The sequence below is a fragment of the Odontesthes bonariensis genome, chromosome 17 (genome assembly GCF_027942865.1).
Source record: "Odontesthes bonariensis isolate fOdoBon6 chromosome 17, fOdoBon6.hap1, whole genome shotgun sequence".
Lineage (NCBI taxonomy): Eukaryota > Metazoa > Chordata > Actinopteri > Atheriniformes > Atherinopsidae > Odontesthes > Odontesthes bonariensis.
This window is the reverse complement of record NC_134522.1, coordinates 12,191,953-12,212,558: the sequence shown is the minus strand read 5'-3', so window position 1 is coordinate 12,212,558 and position 20,606 is coordinate 12,191,953. Positions and strand designations below refer to the sequence as shown.

At 38.9% G+C, this 20,606-nt stretch overlaps 1 protein-coding gene across 2 annotated transcripts; it reads right to left on the bottom strand.

The window, feature by feature from the left end:
* Positions 1–6,489: 6,489 nt before the first annotated feature.
* dlk1 (delta like non-canonical Notch ligand 1) lies at positions 6,490–16,259 on the bottom strand. 2 transcript variants are annotated; one of them, XM_075448393.1, is made up of 7 exons: positions 16,096–16,259; positions 15,967–15,997; positions 15,594–15,676; positions 15,308–15,371; positions 14,661–14,791; positions 13,780–13,921; positions 6,490–8,546 (listed from the first exon to the last, which is right to left on the bottom strand). In XM_075448393.1, exons 3-7 carry the CDS (start codon positions 15,643–15,645, stop codon positions 7,757–7,759), a joined length of 1,179 nt encoding a protein of 392 aa, XP_075304508.1. In that variant the 5' UTR covers positions 15,646–15,676; positions 15,967–15,997; positions 16,096–16,259; the 3' UTR covers positions 6,490–7,756. The 2 variants fall into 2 exon arrangements, with proteins under 2 accessions (XP_075304508.1, XP_075304507.1); XM_075448392.1 differs by lacking the exons at positions 15,967–15,997; positions 16,096–16,259 and having other exon boundaries at positions 15,308–15,676.
* Between the last annotated feature and the right edge of the window lie 4,347 nt (positions 16,260–20,606).

Here is a 20,606-nt window from a genome sequence, read left to right as displayed (position 1 = left end):
TTCGGTTTTATGGATATATTTTTGATTCAATAAAATGCTTTGATCTAATCCTTCATTGTAAGCCTTTATTATTGTAAACAAACGACGTAAATCGTGTAAGCTGCATTACCGTTGTCTGCAGCATGCTGTTCCTAGATTTTACAATGATTGGGTGTCTTTGAGAAATAATCGGGGGTCTATTTTCCTGCATAGGAAAGCACAATTGACCTCATAGATTTCGTGGAGCAGTTGCTGAAATTCTGAAAAAATAACTATAACTTAAAAATGTCTTTTAACATTGCATGTTGTCTTATTTTATGGTAAATTAATGGTTATTCACAATTAAAGACAATATGATTCAAGATGGGGAGAAAAAAAAAGTCTAAATTGAAAGTAGTTTGCAACAGCATTGCAAGAGTCATTTGACTGTCACAAAAAAAAATCCCCTCAAATCATTACCCCTTCCTCATGCAAAACTGCTGTCTGCTGTCAGGATGAAATATTAGATGCCTTATAGTCCTCCACCACCTTTAAAACCTTATGGTGATTATAGGTCTTTGGTCAATGCTGCCAAAGAAGCCACGCTTTGTTTACCAGTTCCTAGAGCTTTTGACCTCTTGCAATTAAATAAGGATAATCATACGTTATCCCATTACAATGATTGATATATCTACCTATATATACCTATAAATATCTACGTCTAAATATCCGCAAGGCTTGGCACATCCCTCACCACAGCAGGGAAACTGTGTTAGGAGTAAATATAGAAGAGTTCTTGGAATCTAATTCATCGTCATAGCGAAACCTAATTCTTGTCAACTTCAACCACTCTGAAAACATACATGATATACAAAAAAAGAAAATCTCTGTTTCAATTTACCTGGGAAATCAGTTTATTTGTTTTTTCTGGGGCTTGAGGAATTTCCTTCAAGCATTCTTCAGATACTATGAAATTAAGACTCAACAGGAGTTCATGTGACTCAGGAAACCACAGATCAACACTGACACAACCTTAGTGTGGTGGAACAACTTGTTTGAAGATTTCCTGCTAAATTTGTCCATTTTTCTTTCACAACACCAGTACTCATAACAGCTCTAGAACAACAAGGAGGTGTACACACAACTGGGACAGTAGTCACTGTGGAAAACACAGTAGGCGTTTGCACAAAGATAGTGCTACACAATGATGCACGTTCTGGCTGATTTTACCAGAAAATAGTGCTCATGAATCACTGCTTTGGAACAACTTTGACACAGTCAGTAAGCAATAAATATTTCCTCATGTTTGAAATTTGTGGTTGTGATAAGGTTGACCAAAAATGAGAGACAGCTTTGTTATAGGCCAGGAAAACAGTCTCTTTTTCATTTCTGTTTGAATGCGTGTTTGTGTTAGAAATGGGACCAATTTCCATGCTAAAGTTCCATAAACAACAAAAGCTGTTTCAAAAAACTAAATCTACTAAAATTTAGTTTGTCGGAACAGCTTTTCAGCACTGTTGAAAGTGATATTGAATTCTTAATACTCGTGATTTTCCCAGCACCAGTGCCATAAAGTATTGATTCCCAACCTGAGTGTTATAAACAAGATTGGTCATTAAATATACTTAATCAAGAGGATGGTTTCCAGAGTATTTGTACAGTTTTTATGATTTATTTATTGAAAAGTGAAATTTCCCAAATTCTGTGGCCACAGCTGCTCTGTTTTGTATTATTCTAAATGAAATATCTTCGATTTTGAAGTGGACGAACCAATACAATTGATAACTTGACTTTGGGATCTCAGAAGCTTTCTTGGAATTTTACATTTAAATGATTCATAATAGAATTCTGAACAGGATAGCAGTAGCAGACTGTGCCACACAAATTACTTGTTTTTTTTCAGATACTTTTCTCGGCCATTTTTTTATTTGGGAGATATTAGATTGAAAAAAAATAACTTGGTTGATCTGATCACAATAGTTTAAGGCTTTCGGGAATTTATTTCAGGAGGTTGCAAGCCGAAAGTATCTGATGACTCAGTTCCAGAAAAGAAATCAAGCTCTATCAAATAATATGTTACCGGTCTTACTTTAAGGGTTTCACAGTGACCTGACTTTACTGCTCATCTGGAACACATTTAACACAGAAACACAGAGTATTTATGTGAAGCAGACAGCTGACTGAGGGGTACCTGCCGAAATGAAATATAACTTGTTCCAATATGCACCCCTGAATAGAAACCCCAACGGGAAATCTTTGAATCTGGATTCTTTCCATGTGCGATTTTCCATGGATGTTGAATCTCATCTGTCTGTAGAGAGGCCAGCGGGAACAAAGGGTTAAGGGTCTCAGGCTTGGGGGAGAGATTTAACTTGTGCTGTTCTGTTTTGTTTTATGACTTGGAGGGAGCAGAATGGGTCTGCCGAGGTGTTTTTTTTTCTTTCTTTCTGTTTTTTTTTCTGCTTCTCTGGTCAGCTTTGAAGGTGAGGGCCCCTCTCTCCCCTGGGTCATAACTCCACAAATGAATGTCTGGTGGTGGGGAGCCGGGGGCCTATGCACACAAAAAGGTTTCAGTGAAACCAGCATGTTAACACTTAACCATGCTCTAAACAATCTTCTTTATACTGGTAAAAATGAAGCCTCCGTATCACAGAATATTGAAAATTCACTTTGTAACACTTTGGCCATTTTCCAGTAATACAGACAACATTGACAAACTGCCAGTGTTGTTATGAATTAAAGTTTCTACAAGAACTTTGAGTGGAACTTTGCTTTCAGGATTTTCACAAGAAAATATAGGAATCAGCATTCCTCAATGCTCTATGCTCAATGATTAACAAAAACCTTCATGCTGTCTATAACTTTTTTATTCCTCTCAAAATCAGCTACAGCAGATAATACTGTTTTTAGAGGACAGGTTCTGTAGGTAAGACATACACAGTTACGCAGTAGGAAAATAGCAGTAGAAAATCGCCACCCGAATACAATAATAAAGAGCAGTACTGCTGTAGAAAATGGCCCATTATGTGTCACAGCCACAGTTGTCTTTGACTATTTAGATTTTAGAAATGTTGTTTAATTGTATGTATTGTAACACTGTCAAAAACTCACAATTATCAAGGGTAATATGTCCAGTACAGTGACATGGCATCACTGCATGCTCAGATCCTGACTACACTTTTAGATGAATGACACCCTGTGGTCACACTCTGTGACTACATGGAGCCACAGAGCTGCACAACATCAGACTCAGAATTCAGCTAAGACTGAAACAAGAAATCTAAGAATGAGCTCTATTCTTGTTGTTGAAAGCCTTAATGGCAAAACTAAACTGTCAGTTTAATACGTTCTTCCACGATGCAGGTATAAGATTATACAATGCTGAGATCATTTTCTCAGATAATATAATGTACAGGGGACAGTCGTCTCCCTGTTTTTGCTCTGTCTGTACACCTCAGACTTCAAGTATAACTCAGAGTCCTGTCATCTTCAGAATTACTCAGATGACTCTGTAGTTGCTGGGTGTATCAGTGATGGAAAAGAGGCTAAGTAGGGAACTAGTCAATCGCTTTGTGGGATGGTACCTAATCTTGAACACAGACAAAAACAAAAGAGATAATTGTGGATTTAAAGATCACCAGTAGTAAGCCAATCACTGTGTCCAGGAAATGAGAAAGAACTCATGGAAGTCCTGGAAGTCTACCTGAACAGCAGACTGCACAGCAGACTGGAGATGTAACACAAGGACATAACAGACTGTACTACTGAAGGATGCTTAGGCCCTTCAATGTCTGCACCTAGATGTTGCACATCTTTTACAAGACTGTGGTGGAGAATGCAATCTGCCTCTGTGCTGGGGACTGCTCCAGAGCCCATGGACCTGTTTGTTAAAAAAAAAGAAAAGAATATTGCACAAGTTAATGAACATAAAACACAATACTGACCAACTTCTACATAACATTCTGCTGAAAAAATGAGGTTGATCAGTGCGAGGCTTCTACAACTACGATGTAACTCAAGAGGCCAGTCCTACCAGCAGCAATTACAGTGCTTAATTAATACTATAATGCATAACCTTTCAAATGGCAAATAACCTCTCAGGATTTGGGAACCAAGGAGACTAACTGCTGCAGATTTTAAAATAAAATGTTTTTCTCTACTTGCTTGACAGAGGATTTGAAACTGCTCAATAATTCTGGGCTTGTTTTGTTGTGTTTTTTGGTTCATAATGAAGCAGATGTTTTTAAATGTTGACAGATCTAGACTACAGGCAGGTTCAGTGTAGCACCTCGGCTCTTTTACTTTTGACCCATGTTGCAGAAATAAGACTCTCTCATACTTTTTTGGGGGGAACAGAGTAGTACTTATATTTGCACAGCTATCCTATCTGAAGGACTAATAACATTATCAGTTACCAATTAATTTGTCATAATATGGCAGGGAGCACATTATTTCAGTGGGTGACTAATTAAAGCCTTGTCTACATTGAATCATCAATAATTCAGTGGCAACTAGGTACATTTGCTGCCCAAAATGGCAGCATGAGGAAATGTTTTCAAATATTAAGTTTTCCAAGATCTTGCCAGATGCGTTGTCCACCATTACAGATGTTTTCAGTTATCTTGCCTATTGAGGCTAGTCTTTAGGACTGTGGTTTGCATGTTTATGAATTGAGTCCTTATGAATGCCCCCTCCTGAGGTATTCACAACCTCATAAGTGTAAATTTTCAGACAGCTCAGGGATGGAACGGCCTTTGAAGTTCCATTTGAAGGCAGGAAGTGTATGTGTGCAGCAGCTGTGTCTGATTGTCATCTACCTCATCTCTCTCTTGCATATATTTGCACTAATTAAGGCAGAACATGTTAAAACAAATGTTGCTTGTTGTGGTGGAAGTGTATACTGACAATGGATCAAACAGCAGGCCAGGCATGTGATTGGATTGGACTGTTATAAACAAAAGCTCAGTAAATTGTAAATCCAACAGAGTCTTTTCACATACTTTGTCAAATAATTTCCGAATAAGAATAAAAATCAGTTCTGAGCTGTTATGTTTTTGTTTTCTGAGCTCCACATGAGGTAAAAGAGTTGTATTACTGTATAGGCCGAGGACGACTGTGCTCATATTTCAACATTTTAACAGATAGTTTGATGACTACTTGATTTTAATTGTAGTTTCTCCCAGCTTACTTCTATAGGCAAGCATCTAATAGGCGGAAAAAATTTAAAACCCCTGTATCAAACTTAAATGCATATAGTGTGTATGAGTTATGAAACAACAGGACCCTGGACAAAGATAAGTAAAAAGGACCCTGCTTTTTGTTTTTATTAAGAATCAAGACATCAGGACTAAAATAGACTCAAAATCACCACATACCATGCTAATATGATCTGTGGTTTTAGTGTCTCTGAGTGCAATCTTCCGGATGTTTTGCATTATCTCATAGAGCTTTCTGGTCATTTAGCATCTCTTAAAGATTTTTTCTGTTTTTGCAGTCACATTTCGATCATCTTTTTCTCATGTTGGTTATTTTTTTGGTCATTTTACATTACTTCAGGTTATTTAGCACATCTTTGTATCCATTATGAGTGTTCTTAATGTTACTTTAAGTCACATTGGGGTTCATTTGTGTTTCTTTTTGGTTGTTGTGGATCTCTCAGTCACCCATGTCTGTTTTCTGTTACTTTCCATCTCACTGTGACCACTCTATGTCTCTTTGGGGTTGTTCTGATCATTCTACATCCCTTCACTTTAAATCTCTTTCTTTGTCTCTTTTCTGTGTCTTATTTTTTCTAAATACTTTGTAGTTCTGGGATAAATAATCATTGTCCTCAAACTCCTCAGGCCCCCTGGACCTGTTTGATCTGTACATATTTGTGTTTTCCAATCTATTATACGTCATGTTTTTTTTTTTCAAATAATTATGGGGTTAGGGTTAGAAAGTAACTTAGATCAATTTTTAAGTAGATGAAGTAAAACTTTTTTCACAGTAAAATCAAAAATCTCGATTTCTGGGCATTTCTACACACACACACACACATTGTTAACTAATAATATTGAATGAACAAAGTGGATGAAACAATGGAGAAACAGGGCTGTAAGACTGAGCCATGCAGTTGTATTTTCACAAGGACATTGTTATAGTGGTTAAGAGGTGCAATTGAGCCACAAGGTGGAGCCAGAGACTGTTAACTTGGCTGTTCAGACCTTTCTGTATGCTGCAGAGGTGCGGACAGAGACCATGTTATCATTCTGCTAGTAATCACTGAGTTGTCTCCAGGGATACATTTATTAAGGATCCCAAAGCAGAAGAGCAGATGTTGTACTGATATCAGAACATGTGGTTGGTGTTGCATACAGTGTGCTGTAAATCTGCTGACGCACTGTATTGGCTTTGCAAAGATTTGTGTCTGTTATTTTTAAGTAATTGACTCGATATAAGTCTGGAAAAACAATTTATGATGGGATGGATGGTAAATCAAAGATTAAAAAATTGCCCTAAGGAATGCAAACATATACTACTGCAAGTCACTTGTCAGGTGACACCATGTATTTTATTAAAGATAGACAATGAGACATTTTCCAGTCAAGTACAGGTGATATCAGAATAAAAACCCATAATCCACGACATAATAATTCTGTACAGCTTGAGTCACTTCTTTTCCTTTTCCCAGAGCGGATGACTGCTTCATTCATGAGGCAAACGAAAAAGCACTTAACAAGTATTGAAGTATTGGTTTCAGGGCTTGTAGGTTAAAGATATATTACATGTGAAATTATTAAACGTACATTAACGATGGGCCGATTTTGAGAAGTACTGTAACATCCCAGAGAAACTGCAGGTGACCTCATCGGTGGATGGCCAATAAAAGGAACAAAAATTGTTTCACTTATATGAATAAATGGAAACGTAGACAGCATATATATACACAGAGTATATCTTGAGGAACTGTGAAGTGACCTCTGTCTTCATATTAGTCTCAACATCTAATCTGAAATGTTTAAAAGGGACATCTGAAAAAAAATAAATACAGCTACTCAGGCGGTATCCGTGGAGGTAAAATACATTTTGGTAAATACAGTAGCAACAATTTGACAACCAGAATGATTTGAATATAAATACACATCTACTGTACAAACTCAGAATATGTCTTTTTGCATTTGCTAAGAAACGGCACATTTACAATACGTTGCATGGAAATAGTTTGGGCTACGACTATTTACCTTCATTATCAATAAAAAAAAAAAAAAAATTACTCTATTTATTGTTTTGTCCAGAAGGATGACGGCACACAACCCATAGATCTTATCCGACTAATTGTCGCAGCTCTAGCAATGGTTATAAAATTAAAAAAATAAATAAGTCAGAGGCATGAGAAATTAGTTCAATTACAAATACAGAGATAAAGGAGGATTTGACTGCATCCACTCTGTTATCGTTTCCTTTTAATTAAAACAAAATTTCCTCTCTTTAATTTTGAGTATATTGTTTTATTCCAAATCAACTTGTGAAAGAGCGAGAAAACCAAGTTTTCAAATTCAAAAACAGGTGTAAGAAATGCCACAAAATGACATCCTTTGAACTTTTATACATTTTTAATGATTTTTACAGTTAAATGATTGAAAGATAAACACATTTACAATCCAGCATCATGTTTGCCATTATCTTGGTCCAGAGTATAATACATTCAAACATATACCAGGGGTAATCCAACGTCGCCTTTTGCTATAAATATAACTGTACACTAGTATCATATTTGATGTTTTATGAGATGGAAAAACAGTAGGCGGCATCTCAGTCAGATGGAGGTGTAGTGTCTCCCAAAGCCAGAGAGTCTAATCTTCTCTGGCAAGATGATGTTTACGGAGTGCTGTGGTTCTTCCTGGCTCGTGCTGCCAACTTCTCTCAGCAGGTGCTCCCGTTGCTGCCGAACAAGCTGGCTGTACTTTGCATTAGCCAGCCACGTCTCACAGCGGCCAAAAAACACAATTCCTGTAGTGCCCAAAATAACCAGGCAGGTGAGCAAGGCCAGCATGCCAAAGCATACAAGCTGACCGTGCGTAACAAGAATACCAGAAGAGTGGACGGTCTCCTTCAGGGTGATCTTGAGCAGGTCTCTCTCAGGAGGTCTCAGCAGCTTGTGAAAGGCATGAGCGGGGAGGGAGTAGTGTTGCGGAGTGAGAGCGAACACTCTGTTGTCCAATGGCCTGACACTGACTGACTTAGATCTGGTTTTTGGCCTGTGATGCAGGGAACATGTGGGACCTGTAAACCATTTCTGGCAAACACACCGGAAGGTTCCATCTGGTTGACCAACACAAGTTCCTTCATTGGCACAGGGTCCGCCAGCACAAGGGGAGAGGCTGGTGGTGTCATTACAAGTGAAACCACTGGAGCCATGTGGACAGTCACAAATGAAAGCCAAGCCATGGTTTGTACAGTTGCCATCATTGAGGCACGGGTTAGGCTGGCAGCTGTCAATGCTTATCTCACAGTAGTCTCCAGAAAATCCAGGGGGACATAAACAGGAAGGGTAGACTGCTGAGCCACCAGCATCCATGCAAGTGCCTCCGTTCTGACAAGGGGAGCTAGAGGACAGAGCAGCATAATGATAATTTACTGCAGAGAAAATAGTAGACTATTTTAGGACTTCAGTCAAGGTATAATTCATCCTGTACTCCTAAAACAGCAGAGGCACAACACATGTATTTAATCCAACAGATTTCAAAATGTAGACATTTATGGGACAATAAGTCTATTACTAAGAAAAATGTCCTGGGGCCATCTTAAATTATGTGTTAATGTGTCTGCTTATGCAGCTTATTCTGTAATGCTCACCAGAACATGCTTCTCCAAATTTAAACAAACAAATAAATAAATAAAGGTTTTGCTTAACAGGTCGAGTAAAGATTCCTAATTCTTAAGCTTCATTTAACTGAATTTCCAGAAACTGAGCATCACAAAGCTGATACTTTGCTGGATGAATTCTCATCATGTTGTATCAAGGAGGCTATATTTCATTATATTACCATATTAAGACATAAAATATTACATCATTATCAAGGTTGGTCAATCAAAAAAGTTCAGAAAAGGCTTAGAAAGGGAGTGATGTCACTGACTGACTGATCTCCTTTCATAAAGGACAGTCCAGTGTTTCCCATACTAAAGCAGACAAAGGAAGTACTGAAGGTCCATTTTTCAGCATTTAGAGAATTCAAATAGCTCAAATTATGGCAGTCAAGATGCTTTCAGATCATTTCTGAGTCAAGGACCTTCCTAAGCAGAAATTGGAAGGCAGAGTATTTAGTCGACAAGATTCTTGGTCCACAAGAATCAGAATAAATTAATCTCTTTGTTGATAGCATAGTGGCTTAAAAATGTAGCCTTGTGTGAGAAGCTGAGGTTTTTAGAGTGGGAGTTTGTTGGACCAAGTCATTTTCTCGCGACACTCCCAAGTGACCTCTAACACTTCTAATTCAATTTTTTTTGTTTACGTCTACACAACATACACAGCAATTGCCCTCTACTGGTCAGTGGAAAGAATGCAAATTTAAAGACATGCTATGCAACTTTTTCATGGTCATAAAATTGCTTGGCAATCATCAGTTTGCTTGGCTGACCCGTTCCGATGAAAACGGTGACATTTCCATCTCCATCTGGTGGCCCTAGCCCGAAACAGCACGTGCAACTTTGCCTGTGGCGCCGCGTGCTTTGTTTAGCTCTGGAAGTCTCGCAACACACGAGAGCCGAGAACTACTGCTTCACGGCAGGTCGTAAAGGGCTCTGAGCCGAGCCAGGTAGCCTGATAGACACACCCCCTCTCCATTAGCTGTCAACGGCTAAATTGAATGCGGTTAGCGGGGAAGAGACCAATGTCGGAGGAGGCCAGGGAGAAGAAGAGAGCAAGAGACCGGGCGAGGCACTCCACATCGGTGAACATCGGTCCGGCGTTCACCGAATGGCGTGAGCTTCAAAGACGGGAAGGATTCAAAGCTGATGCCGAAGTGGCTCGTTTTTTATTGCAATCGTAAGTACATTATGCGCATATTTAGAACCAAAGTTTTTTTCCTAGACATAGTAAATGTGGAGCCATTGAACCTTTTTGGTGATCGTTACATTTTCCAAGTCAAAACTTGTGAAAACGATGTTTGGTTAGCAGCCATTGAGCTAACCACCGTTTTCATCAGTGGATGTAGCTGCTAGTATATAGACAAATGTTGAGCAGTTGCCGTGTGCAGATTAGCAGTGATGTCGGTGTAGAACTTGTCGTTTTCATTACAATACTTTTGAATGCGGCTTGCTGGAGTTGAAGGTATTTGAGTTGTAACTCAAATACCTTCGACATCGCGAACCTCCGTCGTCTTCTCCAACTCTCTGCCAGTGTCTTGAAAAATAAACCGTAAATTGCCTCTGGTGGGTTTACGACAGTCTGGCTAGACTGTCGCCTATTTTCTACGGAGCTCCCCCTACAGCTTTAGGGTGTGTATTGCATGGTAAACAAACCCCGTATTACTGAGCCCTGCTTTAAGGCACATTCACAATCATTTTTCAAATCCAGGGGCCACTCTTATGTGCAGTTTAAATTAAATTAACAAATATTCAGCATTAAACATATAAAAAGTCAAATCTTCACAGGTGAGAGGTTCAAACCGGGGAAAAAAGTTCAAATGATCAAAAATCTAATACTGGGTCAAGTAATTTCTCCAAGAACCAATGAGAAACAGTTTGGGTAATTTTCTGCAAATTAATAATTTGCACCCATGAGAAGATATAAATAAAATAAATATCAGCAACGTCTCTGAAGAAATGTACCTGCACAAACCACTGAAGCCAATCCAATCAATCCAGTCATGCTTTACAAAATGCGAACACAGATGAAACCCCGATATAGAAACTAATCAATTTCTCTAACAGTACTTTGCATAATTACACAGGCATCTAAATCCTTTTCTCAGTAAGTCTAAAGAAAAAAAAAAGCTCTGGCATACTTTAGACTTCTCCACCACACAGAGAAGCTGATTAATGGCACACGTACAGACCAGGTTCCAGTTGTCTCACTGTGAGATGTGGACTCGGATAATAATTTTCAGGAGGAGGAGGACAGCTGACAATTCCCTACCAATTATCTGTAGGCTAGTGAATTTTAGGTCCAACATTCCAGTCAATAACAAGGCTGTCTGAGAGAGCAACCATGAAGGAGTTCATAGTTTGAAGGGCCATGTCAGCAAGCTGCATCCCCAGAGAGATTTCATATTCTGATGGGCAGGAGTAGGATTCCTCCAGGGATCAGTCCATCAGTAATCCAACAGCGGACAGACAATTTATGTAGCTTATAGAATTGTTCCACTGCTTCTGTTTTACATTTTAGGCTAGTAAGAAAATAAATTCTGGATCGGGATCTTTTTTTACCCCCAATGTAATCACTGCATTGTCACATTTACAGTAAACCAGTGATATACTTTGAATGAATGAGGCTTCTTTCATCTGACTGATCCTACAAACAAGTACAATATAAATGTCAGAACTTTAATTCTTGCGGTAACTAAACCACGGTTATGGGCATAAAGTCCTCTCACAATTGTTGACAAAGGAACAAGTACGCCTACAGTCCCCACAAAAGTGCATTCCAACTAGCAGTGCAGTCACGGTGAGTCATTCACAAGCCATTTTCCCTTTTTCTTCCTGTGTATACCTGCTTTTAACGACCTGACCATTTTTCAAAGTGTGCAATTTCAATGTCATCCACTATAAACTGACATCTCAACTTCAATCTAAATATTAGCTCTCAGTCCTGCGTGTGAGCTACCAACACTGACACACAACTACAACCAAAAATAAAAAACTGTCCACAGCCAAATGTCAACTAACGTTCAAACCCATGCCACTTTACCACTGTGTGTTAAAAGCCTATACGTGTTATGCTTCCCACTGTTCTGTCAGTACTGATGAAAACCTGTTAAAATTCAAGTTGAGACTCGGCACTGTAAATAGTAGCCATTATGTTATGTGAAAGTGAATGCTCTGATGCACAGCCCAAGAGCCTGACTGTGACCGTTTATCCCCCGAAGACAAAATACTGAAGGTAATTTCCCGATGACATGGAAGAGGAGGACCCTTCTGAATGTACAACTGCAATGCTGACAAATGGTAAGTTTATATCGGGGTTCTCCTGCTGAATTTGTGGTCACATACTGCTTGAAGGAGGTTTTGAAATAAGACTGCTTTGTCAAAGTGATGTTGATCAGTTGCTCTCAAAATGTTCACTCAAAAGGTTACAGTGGCATGTTATTTGTGATGCTGTCCAGGTACACACGGCCGCCTGCTGTAGAAAGCGTGTCTATATGTTAAGGGAGGAACACTAACCTGGCTGCATGGCAATTAATGTACTGCAGTTTGGCATGAAAGCTACATATATTAAGCTAAGTCCATAGGAATATTGCTTGGTAACCCCAATCATAATTACTCTTTGCTTTCATTGGATGTGATGTTTTGCAATGTTTGGATAAAAGAAAAGGATCAGTCTGAGTGTCAAAAAAGTTCAATCTCCAATTAAGCCAGTAAAAAAAAAAAAAAAAAAAAAAAAGGGTGAATTTAATAAAGCATTTAGCTGCTTCAGACTGTTGGTTGAAACTGAGAGGGCAGAGGTTTAACTGGAATTCAGGTATGAACAGAACTCCAAACAGGAATAACCATCACCTTTGCTTTAAAGCTGCAGTCTGCAAGATTTGTTGTTGTCATATGTAAAGTCCTACCTTTTGGCATTTTAAGAGTTTACATGATCTATCAGAACGCTTGAAGTTGAAAACGGTGACCTCCGTAGTCGCAAAATGCAAGAAATGCTTATTTTTTAACCGAAAAATAAAAAGTTATTCAACTTCCTGTCCCGCCCCTTCAAAACACATGAGAACTCGTGCACGTAGACGTGCACGCCAGATGCGCGTACACGACTCCTCATTCATCAACTCACCTGTCATTTGCGATCATGGAAGACACAGTAAGTAGACTAGCCCGTAATGAAGTTCAATAGTCTAGATAAATAAGCGTGGGGACGAGCCTACCTTGTATCGCGCGTGCACAATCAGTGATTGACAGGCAGCAGAGCCCAGCTCGTAACCTGATTGGTTACCTTTTACCGGTCCGGTCTGCAATTTTGTAAACAAACCTGCTGGCTTTGGAGGGACCTAGCGGGACATATAGGGGACCTAGAGAACTCTTTTTTTTTTGTATTGGGGTATTTAATGTACTACTTTCAGAATCCCCGGACAGTTCCAGGCATTATGCTTGAAAAAGAGTTGCAGACTGCAGCTTTAACAACTAAAAACACGACAATGTGCACAGAAATTGCCATTACTCCCCGTGGCAAAATCATATAAATTATTCAGTCCATTGTTTAAGGCAGAGGTTTTCAAAGTGAGAGATGAACTTCCAATAGTATCTTGAAAAGGTCAGTGAGTGGAGCTTAGGATGCATTTCATTAGTTATCAAAATAATCATTTTAAATGGGTTCTTATTGGTTATTGTGGTTGAAGAGCTCCGATATATTGGTTTTTGAGAGAATTTGACTTAAATAGCTTAAGTCAGACCTTTTTGTATTTGGTGTTCTCTAGATTAGTCAAAACAGCAGTATGCTGCTATGTCATAATATTGGCTCACTTGCAGGTGGTGAAAGTGGTGGGGGTTTTTTTCTACATACTTAATTCATTCTCTCCTGCTTCCTGAGTCTCTCCTAGCTACCATCGGATTAAATACGTATTAATTAACAAAGATAAGAATGTAAAGAAATAGTATCAAGGAATTCTGATAAAAAAAATGTACTAGTACCCATTTGTAAGGCAAAGTCCTGTCCTTTGGTTGCAGTTTTCTCCAGCGTAACCTTGGGGACAGATGCATAGGTATCCTCCCTCTCCTGTCTCTATGCAGGTGGCATTGCTGGCACAAAGCCTGGATGAGCACAGGCGAGTATCTGTCGGGGGGGGGAAATAAAAAAATAAAAATGGCCAAAACAGCATGCCGTCTTTAGATCATGTAAGATCTAGCTCTTCGAGTATCATTGCACTTGTATGCCTGTTTGCCCCTCTCATCGTTTACACTCAGCATGGCAGCAGCATCCTGTCATCAAAAACAAGACTGAGAACACAACCAAACAAGTCACACAGGCGATCAGCACATATGCTCTGGCAGAAAATGAGATGCAGCGGTGTGCTGGTAAATAGGTCAAGCTCAGCCAGAAGTCCTCTCCTTCCCTCCCCAAAACTGCTCTTTTAACATTCTCTTTGTTTCTTCTTTTGCTTGAGAGGCCAACAGTATTTTTTTTTTCTATGTGAGAATGTTCTCTGTAGATTCTGTGTGAACAAGTTCTTCAGTTTAAGGCTCTGAAATGGAAATGTAACCTTTAGACTGCTTTAACATTTTCACAGTGTTACTTTTATGTTTTATCAGAACACAATATGATTAATGGCACCAACATGAATAATAGCAGCTCATAATGAGGATGTTTGCAGTTACTCTGTGTATTCAGCTCTCCTGTTTTGTGCTCGATTATTTTCCATGCTCCAATTAGTCCACGTATAGATACACTCATCTCTGTTCTCCAGCTTAATATGGTGGCAACCTGTGTGCCCCAAAAGCTCTCCGACTCACCCTAACTTCTGAGGTTGAGGCAGATAGAGATAAGAAAGAAAGTGGAGCTTAATGAGATTCACCTTGGTCACACAGGCTGCCCACCCAGCCCTCCTTGCAGATGCACTGCCATGCCTTCTCACATGCGCCGTGCAGACAGCCGGGGAAGGGAACACATTGGTCACAGTTCTCTCCCTGCCACCCTGGTTTGCACCTACAAGAGATGGGGGGGGGGGGGGGGGGGGGCAATATAATCATTAATTATGTACCTCCCACATAACTTTTCAAACCTGTTTTTGTTCCCACGATACCTGCGCTCGCTTGTGTTGCTAAAGCGGATTTGAAATTAAATATTAAAGATATGTTTGATATCATATTTATTGGTTGAACTCTGAACACTTACAACTATGAAACACAATCATTTTTGGCTTAATTATGCACATAAGGTTTCAAACCCGCCAGGCTTTGTAACCAAAGTCTTTTTTTAGGATGATATTTTTTTTAACAATCCAAACAAGATTATTTGACGTTTGATTTAACACAATGAAAGCTTAAGTGAGATGTTGGAGGGCAAAAAAAAAAAACTGAGATTCAGAGATAAAAACGGAGACTTAGCTGGACGATGACTGGGCAACATTTATTCTGGCCATGTATGGAAATAAGGTTGGAAAAGCCCATGGGATATAGGCTATCATCTCCACAGGAATCTGAGGTAATTTTAGTAGCCTACCTGCACTTCCCTGGCTTCTCACAAAACCCATTTTCTGTACTGCACCCTGCGTTGCATTCCCAGCCTTTTGAGAGAGAACGAAAGGGACAGCAGCGTCTTTGCATCAACAATGAAAACACACATAAAACATTAAAAAATATTGAAATATTCATCTGTCAGACTTTCTCTTTCTCAGAGAGGATACATTAGTTTGGAAAGGATTTTTTTTTTTGTTCCATTTATGGACTCAGATCTCTTTGTGTCGCTCTCAGTTGTCTCAGCGGAGAGATAAAAAATCTCAGATTACCTTTTACCATGCCTGTCACGGCCAGAATTAAGACCACCCCAACGCGATGCATTGTAATTTCAAAGAAGACGGCTTTCTTTGTCCTGCAAAAGATAAGGCATGTTAAGTAGCAAGAACAGCCCCGTTTCTATGAAGAGTCTATATTCCTATTTGAGAACAAACAAATCTCTCAAAAGTTTGCAAAATGAAAACAAAACACAAATGGACAATTTAAGTGGACAGATATGTCAAATTGTGGCTGACGCTCTTGAGTGTTAGTTAATTATTAAATCCTTGGAGATGAAAGCCTAAGTGTGATAATTAGAATCTCGCTCACCTGAAATGAAGATATTTTTGGAATAACTAATCGTTTTCTTTTTGGAATTTTACGCACCTGAACCATGTGCGTCTGCTCCAAACGTTATCTATTACGCATAAGCATGCAGAGAAGGAGAAAAGGCGTTTCGTTATAAAAACGCATTTTCTTACATTATGTCTTACAAATTTAACGACCCTGTCTTACCTAAGTCGTCCCGGCGCTCTGCCTCCAAATGGCTTCGATCATGTTTCAGACGTTTGCTTCAATTGAGCCTATTTACGCTTAATCCAAGCGGTGAGCTATTAAAAGTGACACTACAGGTGTACTAGGCGTCTGTCTGCTGAAGGAGGACCTGCAGGTTTTGACGGGACTGCTGCTGCTGCGTCGTGCAGCGTCCCGGTGCCGTACGCTCCTCCCATTTTATGGAGGATAATTTGTGTACCAGTCTATCCCTCGAGAGAGTCGTGCCATAATTGTACAGAACATAAACTCAGTACATTTACCTATGCATATTTGACTTCTTTGGAAAAGTATTAAAGGGAATCTGAGATTTCTGCAGATCAATGATCCACAATTAATAAACAGGAAAAACAACTTCAAAAATTTGGGGCTCAATTAAATCTTTAATTGAGTTGACGTAATCTATCATTACAAGTTATTCAATCATCAAAAGTAAGTAAGTATCCATATTGCACCAAAATTGCTTTTTTCTGATCTCTCCTGTAATTTAGTTTACCATAAAGTAAACCCGGAAGAAATGAAAGGCGGGGATGTGGGTGGGGCTTATTAGCATATTCATAAATTCATTGAAAGAGGATGAGGCCCATGTCATGTCCAATGCAAAATTAAGGTCATGAGAGATTTGATTTAAAAAACTATGCAATTTTCAGGAAAACAGATGAGTTGTTGGGGTATTAGTTACTGCTGGAGCTGAACTTTAAATGTGTGACATACAAACTAATTGACTAACAACTAAATGTCGCACGAGAGCAACAAAATCTAAGACCAGAACCAACAAAGCTAAAACCAAATGTGAAACTTAACCTTGATCTCTAGTAGCAGCTTGTAACACTTTCCTTCTTTTGATAAATATGTTGTGGTCCTTTCTTTATTGGAAGCATTTAATTGTTGGATAGTCAAACTCCACACAGAAACAGGAACCTTCTTGCTGTGGGGCTGTAGTGCCAACCACCAATACCACTGTGCAGCCCCAGATGAATATATCGTGTGTTTAACTGTTAAATAACCCTGTGGTGACACAAGTAGGCTACATCAAATACATGCTTGTATTATTTTCATTCATAACAATTTCCAGAACTTTTGAAAGTTTAATTTAAAAATTAATCATGTTGAGCTCACAAGTTGAGCTCACTTTTTGTTGTGAAATCTTAATATGAAAAGTAAGTATCAAGTATAACCAATAGAATAAATTCAACTGCGTAATCACTTGTGATTGTGTTATATTTTGTTAATTTATTTTCATATGTGGCTAACATTCTGAGACATTCAAAAGCTCAGGGTGACTTGCTCACCCCAGATTTGTTGGTTGGTTTCTTGCCGGTTTCACCTGGTTTCTTCGCTCTCGTTGTATCTTCTTGCTTCCATGTTGCCTGTAACTGGCCTGTGTCACAGACTGCATAAATAATTCTGTGTTTATGATTTTGATAGCAGTTCGTTTGTCAGACTTCAACAATATCAGAACACTCACAAAGGAGGACCATGCTCAAATAAATGTGCAGAAAGACAAATACTGGATTTCCAGCTTCAGTGTGTTTCACTTCCCTCGGGAGCATGGTTCATTTTACACAACATTTATTAGATCAGTACCTGCCTGCATTCTGTAAGTTGTCATAACCGAACAGCATCCTGGAGTGTAGTTAGGTCCCTGAACAGCATGTCCATCACAGTGCTTTCACCAGTGATTAATGGCAAAGATTTGCCCCTTAGTAAGGAAGATGACATGGTGTTAAATCATCATTAAAGTCATAACACATGCCTCATAGTGTTTCACATTAACTATCACAGGCAATGCTCAGTCGTAATGATGTTGACTTCCTCCCATTCTTGCCATCGCATAAACAATAACAAGTCATTTTCTCTTAGCCCTCTCGCATATTCTTAGGGATGCATAGATACATTTAGGCAATTTTGACCCGTGACTCCTTGACTAGAGTGCCTTTGCTATGACAGCATCACCTGTATATATTTCAATGCAATCATTACACTGAGAAAAAATGCCCCATAATTTGAAAGAATGGTCAAGTGCTTCCACATACCCGCTCGGTAGTGACATGTGACCTTAACAACCTATCTCCTCTAGAAGCTACACTGTAAGTCCATCAATTCACATCATAAAGAGCAATACTGTTTGTGAATCAGTTTAACGCCTTTCTTAAAAAAAAAAAAAAACATTTTGTAAAATAGGCTGTTTTTCGTTCAGTTTTGATGTTTCTGTTCAAGATGGTTCGAATCCCATCTGTCTGTCCATGCTGTACTGGTGGCAACAAATCCATCCATCCATTTTATATACCTGCTTAATCCAACTCAGGGTATACTCATTGGGCAAGAGGCAGGGTACACACTGGAAAGGTCGCCAGTCTATCACTCCACACAGAAAGGCCCCAGCAAACCAGAAACCCTCTTGTGTGCTAATCACCACACTACCGTGCAGCCCCATGAAACAAATCAACCGCCCAAAAAGTTAGTAAAGATGTTGCTCAAGATGCAGTATTTGACCTATTTCTTTTTACTCCGTATGTAACCTTTATACAGTATGATATTAATACTTATTTTCTAACTCAGTTTTCCCTGACATCCAGATCTCTTTTTAATTCAAAACGTATTCTAAATTCCAAAAAGATTAATGTATTCATTTCACAAAACACTGATAAACTGATATTCTATCCTAAAATGCGTTAAGGATGAATGAGAAGAAGGAGAAGGCTTTGGAGGTTTGGAGAAACCAAAGCCCTGCATTCCAGAATCGGAACTTTCTATGAAACATGGTAGTGGTAGTATCATGGTTTGGGCATGTTTGGCTGCTTCTGGGCGAAGATGACTTTCCATCATTAATTAAACAATAAAAATCCAATTATTTCCACAGATTGTAAAGAAAAAAATTCAGAACATTTGTCTATGAGCTGAATTACAAGAGACAACAGCCAAAACCCACACAAGCTATATTACCAAAATATGGTTAAAAAGAACAAAGTTAATGTTATGAAATGGCCAAGTCAAGGTTCTTAATCTAAGAGAAATAATGTGTTAAGACCTGAAGCGAGTAATTCATGTGAGGAAACCCACTGAAATCCCAGAGTTGAAGCAGTTTTATACAATTGTTTTTTCTTATTATTATCATTATTTTATTCTTTTATAAATTACAGAAGAAAGGTCCAAAACTCCTTTAAGCTGATTTGCAGGACTGCTTCAGTCATGATTACACAAGGATGTCACACTGAATGCAAAGGGTCACATACTTCAGCCGGTCGATGTGTGATTATGTCATGTCAAATAACTTCTCAACATGTGACCAAGCATGGTTGTCAATATTTTGGAAAATTTTACTGAGTCATTGTTTACATCTAAGTTTGACATTTTTTTATTGAAATCATAAAAACAAATACAGGAAATAGATTCTTGTGTTTATCCGATAAAAGAAAAATTAAATCTGTGCAATCCACTATCTTGTCCTCACTGGAGATATCCTCAATGTTATTGCTTCTACAATCTCCCTTAAATCACTGAATTCTGTTGTGCACACTGTGTCCTGTGATTTATTTCTGCAGACAGTTATCATACTGAACAGTGTTAGTCAGGCTATAAGACTGGCTGGACATCACTGACAACCAGACAGCATCAGCAGAATTGTGTCTTTATCTAATGCTGTCTAAGCTGCCTTTAGCTGGTCCCAGAGCTCATCATCATGACACCAGATCAGAGGAGAGGTTGGTTTTTAAAAGGTTTGAACACAATCACTGAACTGAAGAAAACTACTGTCTGGTGTGCATCACACTTTGAATGAACTGCACTGCAGTTTGAATGTAGAAAATCTCTAATTTCACAATTATAGATAGATTATTTGTGTGTGCATGTTTGCAACATATGCCTTTTCATGATTACGTCTGTGTAGCTTTGTGTTTTTCTTTTTTTAGACCATACCTCTGGTCTGTGGATTTCAATGATACATCTTCCATCCACCCATTTTCTATACCCACTTAATCCAATTTAGGGGCACAGGGGGGAGCTAGAGTCTATTGCAGCTGCCTTTGGTAGTACCAACACCATGGATGAGTCGCCAGTCCATCACAGAGAATTAAACAAACAGCCATGCACACTCACACCTGGGGTCAATTTATAATCACCAATTAAACTAATGTGCATGTTTGGGAGGAAGCAGGAGAACCCGGAGATAACCCATGCATACATAGAGAGAACATGCTGAGATTCGAACCGTAATCTTCTTGCTGTTAGGCAACAGAGCTAGTCTCCACACCACCGTGCAGTCCAATGATACGTCGTGATCAGGTTAAAGAAATTAAAAAGAAGTGAGGTGAAGTAAAATGTATTTTATTTCCCCCTGAGATGTAGTGGAGTAAAGTGCAAAGTGTAAAGTGCAGCACAAAAAACCCTTTGCAAATATATTTCATCATTTTCTCGCCCTACACTGCCTGACAGGAGAAATTCATATTCACTAATCCCGTCATTTTAAGACGATA